Below are 12,195 nucleotides of genomic sequence, written 5' to 3' on the forward strand. Positions count from 1 at the left end.
CTGGATGTTCAGGTAGTGACAACCTTCCACATTTCAGAGCCAATAAGAAATAAGCAGTAGCACAGGCTGAATTTTGTTCAAGGGAGCTGAAAAGCTGTGTTTGAACAGCCTGGCTCTGAAAGGAGTAGCCCCACTGGAGAAAGCGAAGAAATCCCGTCAGCAGTGGGATGTGATGAGTCAGTTCCTGCTACAAATGACCCGACCACACAAATGGGCTGGGAACGGCTCTGCTGCAGCTTTACTGCAGCTCCAAACCAGCTTCTTTGGGGTCAGGAGAGAGTGAGCACAAAAGCACTTCGAGCAACGATTTACCTTGCCAGTTACCTTCAGCTCCAGGGCTCTTCCAAGAAACAACTGTAGGAAGGGGAGAAAAATAATAAAAATACAAATAATGCCCTTTCCTAGCTGATGACTCAGTGTGCTATTTTACTCCAAATGGTTTAATCAGCTTTGAAGTCCTACGTATGGATTCTCTTCAAAGACATGCTTTGAAGTAGATCCCTCTTTGAGGATTGACACAGCTGCACTTTGCTGCAACTCAGTTCAGTGGGGGTCTCACAAGCACAGCATCAGCCAGGACACACAAAGAGAGGACTGCTTCCACAAGCCAGAGTAACCACCAAGCATCCATTAAAAAGTACCTCAGCCTTGTCACATCACACAGAGAGGAGCAAAGTTAAAAGTAACAAGCCCTGTAATCTCCTAACAGTTATCAATAAAATACATATGCAAAGTCAATTTCAGGGGCTGAAATGCACACTGCTGCTTAAAAATAACCTCTTGCTTCCTGTAATCATCTGTCTTTTTCTTTGATTAAAAGAATTCCTGCCGATCACAAAAAAGGGAGGTAAAAGCTAGAGCATTCAGAAAATGCCATTTCTGGTAGGCTTGCATACACCAAATGCAGTCGTCGTTGTTACAGGATCACAGCATGAGGACAAGAAGTCCTGCCATATGCAGGGACAGGACTGCAGTCCTCCTGAGAGACAGCATGTCCTTTATTACACAGACACGCTGGCCCGTTGCCTGAAGTACAAATGTCTTGCTAAAAATACTTTAGGTTTGATTCCCTTTTGACCTCAGGCTCCTTACATTGCTGTGGCAAGGGTTAGCGGTCATAAAGGGACTCTCACCCCATTAATGCCACCATGTCTAGAAAGTGAAAACCTGGCCCTTGCCACAGAGGGTATCCAAGGGCTCCCCCTGCAATGGACATTTCTGACAGATACACAGACATGTAGATTGGTCTCCTGAATGCATCAGGATGGTCCCATGATCAGGATCTGGCCCACGTGCCCCCAAATATAAACAAAAAAGAGACCCAAAAAATGCACTGCACACCCAGGAGTTTGCTCAGAAAACACTCAGTCTCAGTGTATCAGTAACCCTCAGGCTCTCCCCTCCGAGCCTATCACCTCCAGGTGTCAAGAGCCATCCCTGTGCTCAGCACCAGCATGACCTTTCCCCACGAGGGACAAGAGCAAAACTGGGAAGCCACAGAGTACTTCCCCCCTCGCTTGGGCTCAGTTTAACTGTCTGGAGACCGGCCCAGGGAGTGCATATTAATGGGGCAGCTGGTCCTCCCCAGCTAGGAGCCAAACAGATGCATAAAAATACAGATGTTTACACCTCCTGGTGTAAGGTGCGCAGAGGGAGCACTTGAGCACTGGCACTAGCATCACACAGGAGCTTTACATTGAAACCACACAGCAAAATGAACCACCTGTCCTCAAAAAGAGTAGTGAATAATAACAAAAGACAGAGTTCCCCAGTAAATCAAAAACAACCCCAAACAACCCACAGCTCACCAGCTGTGCTAGCAAGGAATCTGCACGCTGTGTGCCCTGTTCTTCTCCACAGCTGCTCCAGCATCACATCCGAAGCTATACATGCCTGTACGCCACCCTGCCAGCTGCCAGGCTCTGTCTCTCTCTATCCCAACAGACAGACGGAGGAAGAAGAGACTTAACCAGCAATAACATGGAGGGGGGGCTTGACTAGCAGCCAGTCGTGGCTAATGGATGAGACACTGCCGCGCTTCGGGACCGGCTCAGAGCTGGCAGAGGCGCCTCGGTTTTGGTGAATCAAGGCTTCCTGACCTAAATGGCTTTGACTTTAATGGAGATATGCCAACAGATGCCAGCTTAGAAGCTGAGCTGCTGACAGCTCTATACTGAAGCGCTTTGTGTAGAGAACTGATCAGCTGCTTCACTTTTTTTTTTCTTTCTCTTTTCTGTCTCTGTCAGCTCCTGGATTTTTGTTTTGTTTGTTTTATTTTCAGAGGAGGCTGGGAACTGAAGAGGCAAAGAGTCAGCAGCCTTTTTTTTCTCTAAAACAACAGTTTATTTAGGAACTAGAAGCAGCTTTACAAACTCTCACTACACTGGCATTGCAAGCATCTCACTAGACAGCAAAGGCAAACTCTGTACATTGTCTCTCCAGAGCCTTGATAAAGTGATGCCACCTTCCTGCAGAGAATAGCAAAGTGAACAGTGTGGCTTATCATTTTTGAAGTTATTGTGCTGTGCAACAGTGGGGCAAATCCTCAGCTGTCAATGCCAGTGGTGTCAGAAATTTGCCCCTGTGAACTGCGCCACTTCATCTGTACCTGGATCCAACATATCCATGCCAGCACATGGTGCTTAGTAGTGGCTCAGGAACTGACAGATGTGCCAGCAAATGGGCTCCAGCACTTGTCTGCTTGCTCACCAGCTGCAGATGAATCTGATGCATTCAGTCTTCTAGGACAACGGCATTCCTCTGAATAACTTTCTATATCCTGGGCATATGGTTGGCAGCAAATATGAAATACCACCTTCTGAAAGTCCTGTGTCTCCTAGGTCTCAAAGTTTGTCATGAGCTGAGGCATGTCTGAAAACCATCCGCTTAGGAACACAGGGATCTCAGCAGATTTCATACTGAGTGAAAAAATTCAATCAGGTCATAAGGTGAATCTTCAAAGGGGAAAAAAGCTCTACCAGACTGCTGTTGAATAGACCAACAAAATGAATGTATGAAGATTACATGTTGGATATCTATGTGTTGAGTCTCCTATCTACACTGAAAAATCAAATACAAGCTACCTTGGACAAAAATACCAGTGTACAAACTGAAAATCAGAATTATAAATGGCATGCAGGATACTGATAAACTGGGAGGAAACTTAAGAGAATCAACCTGGAGAAAGGAATCAAAACTGGGTTTATTTGTCAACAAAGTTTATTGTCTTAAAGAAGGAATGGGCAGAGTGCCAACTAAGAAACTGCTGGAAATGATCCATATGCAGAAGAAATAAAACCATCACAAGAACTCCTATAAGAGGCCCCAACAATTAAAAGTAACCTGGCACCCTTGGGAATTGCAGTCTATGTTCTTGTACTTTTATTCTGAGAATCACCAGATTGCTTTAGGGAGTTTGTTTTCTTCCCCTCTTGAATATATATGTGACTAAATTTGTGTTTGCAACTCTAGGGGAAAAAAAATAACAGGACTTGCAGAAATTGCTGAGCACCAGCAGTTCTTTGAAGATGATGGCAGGTGGAAAATATTTAGCATTTTTGAGGATTAGGAGCTGCAATACAGATTTTTTTTATTTTCTCTCTGGATTCAGAAAAATCTTGGGCAATGTCCCACCAAAAGAGACCACACCTTCCCAACTCAGGAAAAGAAATGCCTTAAGATTTTTTGGTTTGGTGTTCTTTTTTTTTATTTTTAATTTCTTATTCTGACTCTATCATACAAGGGGAGAGGGAATGGAAAGCCTGCTCTAAAGAGTGAAGTAAAAGGAACAACTAGAAGAAATTCTGTCTTTAAAGTCTGAAAGTATAAGGATGGAGATCATCACAAAGAGAATTTCATACTTCACTTCTAGTCACACTGATGCTCTATACATAGAAAAGATAACTCACTTTCCCTCCAGTGTATCTTACCACTTTGGAAATACATTCCTTTCATCCCACTCTGACTTGGTGTAAATGGTTACACCTTGTCCAGGCAATGCAAACTCGGGCTCAATGTCTGTGTAGCACCTTACAAACAGTTTCCCTTATTGCCTCTGAGAGTAAGAACAAGCTCCCCGTATAGGATGGCTGAGCCTTGCTCTGTTCTTAACACAGCCCTCCGGCTGGAGAAGGGAGGCGTGCAGCACCTGGGGTACGGGTGCGACAGTGGGGACTGCATGCCTCTGCAAGGACAACACAGAGACAAGGGCACCAAGCACAGCCCAAATGCAATGTCTTTATTGCCACTACAAAGCTTCATTACACTGGCAACCTGTGGCTCAGCACACTTCATGAGGATCCCGTGGTGCCCTGACACACAGCAAGGCTGTCCCTTTGCTCTGAAACCTCACACACTACCCCTCCTCCCCCAGTCCTCCCACCTCCTCCTGGGGAAATTTAAGACTACTTCAAACTGCAGAGATTTGGGGCTTTTCCCCCAGAGGAATGATCATTACCTACCTAGGAAAGAGATTAAGCCCCCCCCCAAAGACACGAAGAGCTGGGACAACTCCCAGAGGAAGGCAAGCTGCACATCCTTCTCCCCCAACCATCCCTCCTCCACTGGCCAGGCAGAAAGGGCACCTAAGCTGTGCTAGGAAAGAATTACTTGCAAAAGCAAGCCAGCTCGCCATTCAGGAAGACGTGGGGGCCAGCTGACATCCCCCTGCCCTAAGGAAGCGCGGCGAGTGGCTGTCAGAGCCGGCAGGTCCGTCGTACAGCTCTCGCCAGGACTTACTGCGTTTAACCACGGCCAGCAGCTGACAGGGAGGACAGCAGGGATGAAACCTCCAGACACCCAGGAGCCATAGGAACTTGCAGCCCGCAAGCCTCTAATATCTTTTTTTCCTCCTTTTTTTTTTTTTTCAGTTCTGAAGGCATGTGACCGGCCTTCACATACCAGAGCTGACCCCTCCCAAAGCCTGCGATTTCCTAAGAGCCGAGAAGGATGTTACCCTCCCGCTTATTCATTACAAGACCAGGTTTCCTTGCCCTTAACGCATCAAAACCTCACTCCGCCCAGGGTCCGCGTGTCAGCTCCGCACTGGATCCCTCCGGACAGGTGCAAAAGGGGCCGTGGTGCTCAGCTACCCGCTACGAAGAGGGCATGGCCACGGGGAGCCCAGGCTCTCCTAAATGGCACACGGCTTTCAGTTTTCCAGGTGTAAAAGCACCAGCTCTTTGCTCTCACATCCGCCGTCCCCTTCTGCACTGGGCCGGGAAAGAGCTGCATGTGTTTCACACTGTTCCCCCACAAACCAGCGCTGGCACTGGGAAGTGTGCTCCCTCCCCACGCACTTTTCATGTCACCGAAACACCACGGCACAGGGCACTGCTGAGGTTTTTGGTTTCGGTTTTTGCTCGCTCGGGTTGGCAGCGCCGTTTCTGGAAAAGATGGGCTGTCATGCTCCTTGCCGTCCCGCACTGCCACACTGCCTTGCTTCGCTCCGAAACCCCACCACCCACCCCCTTACCCCCCATCTCACAACACAATTCCCCCCCCTTCGCTTTGCACTTGCCAGTATCCACATGCTGAGACCCCACCCCTATGGGAGGGGCTCCTCCCGCCGCTCTCCCGCCGGCACCGCCCTCCGGAGCCGGGGAGAGCTCGAGGGGAGCCCTCGGTCGGGCAGCGCGCAGGGAGCGCAGGGCCAGGCACGGCGGGACGGAGGGCTTGCCTCTCCCACCTCCCCCGCCTCCCCCTCCTCCTCCGGGAGGGCTGGACCACTGCGGTGGGTGTCCCCCCGTTGCTCCGCAGCGCCAGGCAGTCGCTACGCGTGAGGAACTGCAGCCCCAGGCACAACCGCAGGCTCAAGGCACCGCCGGAAAGGAGAACTTCGGCGGGAGGCAGAGGTGCCGCAGAGCCTGCCATACACGTATCACACACGTGGACTTAAAACGAGTCTCGGATTGCTTCAGGCAACGCAACCGCGCCCGCAAACTCCCTGAGCAGACACGGCTCCCAGAGGCTGTTCATGGTTCGCCTGGGCATCACCACGACACACCGTCTTGACGCCTCGGCGAATAAACCCCGCGCCACCCCCCAGCATGCACGCAGCGCTTCTCACTCACGAACCGTAACGCCGCGATTCCTCGCTGGTTCCAACAAAATAGCACACGCGACCTGTCAGTCACCTGCACAACACAACATGCACATCTGGTGCGACACAACGTGATACTCAGAACACCGGGCAGGGAGGGGTCGTGTTGGCTATCAGGCTATTGCTGGGAAGATTACTCTGTTGGCCACCTCCATGACTGGCCATACTGCTGCTTTCTCTATTGGCACCTACCTTAAGTGAGCCTTCGAGCCTTGTCCCTAACTGAGCCTGCAGACTACATCAGCGCAGCTTCCTAACAAACCCGCTGCTGGGGACACTTCTTTCTTCTTTGTTTTTGTTTTTTTTGGTTTGGTTTTGTTTTGTTTTGTTAAGGGGAGGAAAAAAAGAATTTAAAACCCCTCTGTTGGTTTATCAGTATGGCTGCAAATTTAAACTAAAATTAATTCTTAGTGAAATCAACATTAGCCAGGCACCTAATGTGACTCACCTAAGTACACCTTGTCTTTGTGGTAACTTTTGTCTTGATGAGCCAATGAGAGTCTTACTTGAAAATATCTTCTAGATGTTAGATGCTGCAACAATGGGGTAACAAAATCAGGGTCTGTATGCACTACTTGTCCTCCACTGCCCAGTTTTATGTCTCTGGTTCTGGTATAAGTAAAGAGCTGCAAGTGCCAAGACTGACCTCAGCTTCTGGCTTCACAGAGGTTATTGCAGGTTAGCAGTCACTTATTGCCTATTGTCACCATGCATGCACAAGATTTAAGCACCTTTTTTACTGTAGGATTGATGCAAAAATATTTTAAACTTCAAAGTCCTTCTGCCTGTTGGTTTAAGAGCAAACTATACCTTAATCCATAAAGTTAACAAAACTACTTCTGCTCAAAGGACTTCTTTCATGCTAGCACAAAAGTAATAAAACAGATAAAAGATCTACCACTGCTGACTCCCAGGAAAGCTCAAATTAGATTAATTTCATCTAAGGGAGTAGTCTAAGGCCTCTTAGATAACATCCCTTCCCTGGAAGATGGAGACCAGAGGCATTTTTGTTACTCACAAGGTCCCTCATCCCTTTGCAGATGAGTGGCACCCTCATCACTCTGCAGATTATTGCTTTTGACACAACCTCCCACTTTGTCTGTGGCTGCCTTTCGCTCTCCCCACCCTCTCTGACAGCACACGAGTAAACTTGGCTCAGAGTGAGTTTGTACAATTGTACAGTATTTTCAGCCTACTTTTTGCTTCTCACGTGACTCTTTCTCTTAATAGGTTTTCTTATCTCTCCCTTTACCTAAACGGAAATTATTAACATTTTTGCAACACTGCCTCCTCTCTCAATAAGTAACTACTGCACAAATCACAGCCACAGCTAACAATCTCTAGTCCTGTGAATGTGGTGGGAGCAAAACCTCATCCCAGCTGAAGTAACGCTCAGAACTCCCACTGACCTCAAGACAGGAAAACCTATGCCCAGAGCCACACCTTTAACATCCAAATCACAAACTGCATTTGGACAATTCATCTGCATGCATAGAGTGTTACTGCTCCTAAAATTGCTGCTGATAAATTCAGGTAGGAACTGGAGCTGAACAAGGTTCATCTCTAACCAGTAACTAACTCCTCCAGGGACAGGATCCAGAGATTTGACAATACCAGGCAGACTTTTATCAACACAAGTATCACCAATAAACCTTCATATAATAAATTTGCACTTTTCTAATAAATGGCAGGTTTGGATGGCTCACTTCTCTCCTGCAGCTCACTCTGTCACACTGGAAATTATTCTCTGTAGAAAATTTGCAGTAATGAAAAAAAAAACCTACACTCTGCGACAGTACACTGAAGTAAACAGAGACTGGGGAAAAATCAGCAGGCACACAAAAAGCTCACCCACTGCTTTTACCTTTCCAGATGAGGGACTTCTGTGACATCTCCTTTGAAGAGTGTTTTGCTTGTATCCCTTAAGCCATTGGCGATGCCTTCACCACATCCCTTCACCTCCCTGTCAGGGACATCTGGCTGCCCCAAGGCTGATGTCCGATCTAAAAACTGTCCGCCCTCCTTCATGCGCTGCTGGATCATGGGAGTGAGTGGCATCTCAAAGCTGAAGTAGCTGTCGGGCTCCGAGTACAACGTCTCCAGCGACTCTGCGCTGTAGTATAAAGATGCATTGTCTAGGATGTTTTCGAACTGCGAGCTGTACAGATCAGTGGAGACGTCGGAGTGCCTCTGCCCAAGGAAATCTTCATATCCTCCTGCGGCTGCTTCGCCCTCCTCCATCATCCTGAAAATTAACCAGAAACAGCTTGTTTCAGCTAGGGGGCAAGGTTTAGGCTTCTGGTTGAACCTTCTCGCCTTCCGCCTTTGTGAGCAGAAAGGTCAGCGCGGCTTTGTGCAGGAGAGGGCACTGCAGGTAAAATGCTAGTTTCTCCTTGCACCACCTCTGTTTATGATTGGCACCATCTCCCTCTCTGGGGACATAAAAAGAAACAATCTTCTGGGTAAAAGAAACAATCTTCTGGCTGGGGGACAGAGATATTGTCTAACAGAGAAATCAGCTGCTTATGTGCAAAGGAGAAAATGCATTCACATACACATAAGGTATGTCCTAACACCAGTGCCATGCCAGAGGCTGCACATCTTGGAGATGTGTACTCAGACAGAGCCTCTGCCCCAAAGTATAGTTTGCTAGCTCCTAGGACTGGGGTCTTCAGCAAAAAGCTGAAGGAAATCACTCCAAAATGCAAAGGGAAGCAAGTGCAATTAAACACATGGAGCCAGGAGAACCAGATTTGAAGGGAGAAGACTCAGCCTGCTTGCTGATTTACAGGGGAAGGTGCAGCATCCCCCTGCAGAGAGGTTTCTTCTCTGCCACACCAAATACAGTGGGGCTCCTCACAGCACATGCCAGAGGTTAGGGCTGCCAGCATGAGTAATCCCATCTGCTAGCCAAAGCAAAACTCAAACTCCACATATCCCACAGTGCAGAGTCAGGAGAGCCTCCCTTGCTGAGATCCTGTTGTCTCATCAGCAAACAGCTCAACAGGTCAGAGCGGGCCTGGTTTGCTCAGAGCACACCAACTTTGTCAAAGATGTGCATCGGGAAAGAAAAGCAAGCAAATCAGGATGCTCTCATAAAAAGCAGAGCACACTTCTTGCAGTATGTATAACTAAAATTCTATAAAGATAGATAGATAGATAAATAGATAGATAAATAGATCGATAGATAGATATGGAAAGCACATCACAGCATTTACTCTCTTATAATCTACAAGGCCCTGGATAAAATGTCTTTACTATCTAACCTCTCCAAAGTGCTCACACTGTTCTTGCTCAAACTCTGCCTGAAATCAGAAAATCTGGCCAGGCACATATGGGCAGGCCTGCATGCTGCCTTATTTAATTACATGCCATGTCTGGATCCCAACTACACCTGCTACAGATGCCTCCTCACACAGACATCACTGTGCAAATAGCAAGACGTGTTTGTGTTTCAAACCCTGAGATGGACTTCAAACTTCAGCAAAGTGGTGTGTAGGGGATTCAGTCCAAACTTCATGCACTAGCCACCACCAGACAGGAATCACTACCACAGACACCACACTGAAAGCAGCAGACAAACATTTGTTGTTTCTCATTAGCTCCTAAAAAGCTAATACCACCCGACCCCTGCACCCCTCCAAGCACGGTCTCACCTGCCCTGGCCTCTCACTAGCACAGACGCCTCCTCCTCACCACGGTTCTTCCTGTCCTTCAAGGAAACTTCATCCTTCTCACTTTCATTGGGTGGTGCTAGAGGAGTGGCTCCAGATGCAGCGGGACCCCTTGGGTCCTCACAGACCTCACTCCACGCGCTGTCTGGAGAGGAAAGCAGGCCTGGAGAGACCATTGGTGATGCAGGGTGGCTGGATGTTTTGGGGAATGCCTTCCTCTCCACAGACGAAGAGTCCACCAGTGAGTGCTTCTTTCTTCTCTGCTCCTCAGCTTTCTGCAGCCATAAAATCTCCACCCCTTGAAATTCTACATGTTTACTCACAGCTGCCTCTTTAGCGAGCCTCCTCTCAGGACCCATTTGCATTTTACCTTGACTGTACCCTGAAAACTCCTCAGAACATGCCCACCCCTCCACTCTCCTGGCTGCTTCCCGGTTAGTCACAGATGGTCTGTGACAGCTTTGTTCCTGAACTGCATGGACCTCGTCAGCCTTATTACTAATGGCTTGCAAAGACTCGGACTGCTTCTCTCCAGTCCATATTGCAGCCAGACCTTCCTCTACGACCAAATGCTTTTTTTCCTCAGCTGTTCGTTCAGAAGGAAGAGGCACGTCTGAGAGTTTTTCTTGGCCTCCTGGAACTGGTTCTCTGGCTGCCTGCACATTTTGGCTGCCAGTAACACTCTTTTTTTCCATTTGCGTCTCTGAATCGAGAGAAGTATTTGCTCTCTCTTGCACCTTTGCTGCTTCTAACCGTCGAGAGATTTTCATAATCTCTGGCAGGTTACCCGCAGGTTGCACACCTTCTTCTGGGGCGTGCAGCTGCGCTGCCCCAGCATCAGGTCTCGAATTATCTGCAGGAGCTGCACACTGAGGAATGGGCCTGACGTGGTGGTGACTGTCCCGTCTTTCTGGACGGCGTGTCACAGGCTCTGCGTGGCGTGTCGGTGAAGCTGTTGGCTCGTGTCTGCTTGCCTCCACAGTGCCGTACTCTGGAAATTCATTGATGATGGTATGAGGAAGCAAAGCGCTGCTTCCACGGCCACTACCTGCAAAGAAAAAAAAAAAAAAAAAGAGAGACCCTGGATTTATCTTCCACATGCACAAAGTAAAAGAAGCCTGACCTCCCTTCCCAGCCCTCTCCTAAAAGAGTAACTACACTCTGCCCAGCAGGGAAAATACCGTTCGGTTTAATTCACTTCTGAACACTCTCACAACTGCAGTTATCCAGAGCTGGTCTTTTTACATAGGAGTTTTTGGGCAGCCCTACTTTGGGAGTGTGCACTACAGAGGAAGGAATGCTAGAAATGTCTGCTACACTTCAGAAAGGGTCCCTGTGGCCCAGGAACAGTCTGAGGCCACAGGCCAGGCGCACAGGCTGAAGAAAGCAGATATTCAGAGGTCTGACATCCATCCAAAGAATGCAACACACATGATGGTTTTACTTAAAAAAGAAGTTTTTTAGGTTATTTTCACTTTTAAAGGTGAAACACTGGGAAGATAATCAGCCACACTCCGCATGTTCCACAGCCTTGACAAAACCAATTAGCTAAATTACAACGCAATTAATGAGCAATTCAACTTTATGCCAGCACTTCCTTTAACAACTCAGGTAGCTGAAGGTCATTTTGCAGTGGTGGATGCACACCAAGCAGTTCCCATTTGCTGTTGCAGCAAATACACTGCTGCACAGAAAGCTTACCACCCCTCCCTTCCTCATGCTGCTTTTTCAACTGATGTAAACAAAGCAGGAGCAAAAATGGATGGTCCCATTTTCAAAGTGCCAAGCACCCAGTGGCTCCCATTGTTGTGGGTAACAGAGAACCATCTGTCCTCAGAAGGACCTCAGGGATCGCACAATGACAGATACTTGGCCACCTTATGTCATGGCCCAAGGAGAAACTGAGCTCTTGGGGAAAAAAGCAAAACAAAACAAACCAACAAAAAAAATCCAACCAGAAACTGCTGCATTTGTTGCATCCATCTGGGAAAAAAAACTGGCCTGGAGTATAAAAGTGCCTTAAATCAAACAGCACAGTGGCCAGACCCAAACACCTACTCTGAAAAATGTCAGGGTGACAGCTCTGAAACTGGACACCAACATGCATTTGGATGCTTTGCTTCCACTCAAGTTGCATCTCTAGGTACTGTACTGCAAACTGATCACCATCTCCACTCCAGGCAGGCTGGCCACAGGCTGAGGCAAAAGCCATGTAGCTGTGGTTAATGATAGGCTAAATTCAAGGTGAAAGAGAGGATAATTTAATGCAAGCTCAGCACTGCATTAATGTGGCTACCTATGTGCCAGTGGTTTGTAAAGACAAGCAGAAGCTCACACCTGCCAGCTCACTATCCAGTATATCTAGCCACAGGGTAATTACCACACACTGTGCGTGGTGCAGGATCAAAGTGACAGACTTGG

The 12,195-nt window shown here is 47.9% G+C and overlaps 1 protein-coding gene across 6 annotated transcripts in view; it reads right to left on the reverse strand.

Annotated features, from left to right (window-relative positions):
• Nucleotides 1-12,195, reverse strand: part of PSD3 (pleckstrin and Sec7 domain containing 3) — a 115,753-nt gene that overhangs the window by 75,964 nt on the left and 27,594 nt on the right. For 3 of the 6 annotated variants that reach the window (XM_027708632.1, XM_027708636.1, XM_027708635.1), the window contains 2 exons: nucleotides 9,757-10,822; nucleotides 7,965-8,345 (listed from right to left, as the gene is read on the reverse strand). In XM_027708632.1, coding sequence (XP_027564433.1) covers nucleotides 7,965-8,345; nucleotides 9,757-10,822 — 1,447 coding nt within the window. Of the gene's footprint in view, nucleotides 1-1,808; nucleotides 1,928-4,737; nucleotides 5,032-6,548; nucleotides 6,601-7,964; nucleotides 8,346-9,756; nucleotides 10,823-12,195 lie in introns of those variants that run through there. The other 3 variants (XM_027708639.1, XM_027708637.1, XM_027708638.1) reach the window with 3 other exon arrangements.

Source organism: Neopelma chrysocephalum, unplaced genomic scaffold (genome assembly GCF_003984885.1).
Source record: "Neopelma chrysocephalum unplaced genomic scaffold, ASM398488v2 Primary Assembly neopelma1_96431, whole genome shotgun sequence".
In the NCBI taxonomy this organism is placed as follows: Eukaryota; Metazoa; Chordata; class Aves; order Passeriformes; family Pipridae; genus Neopelma; species Neopelma chrysocephalum.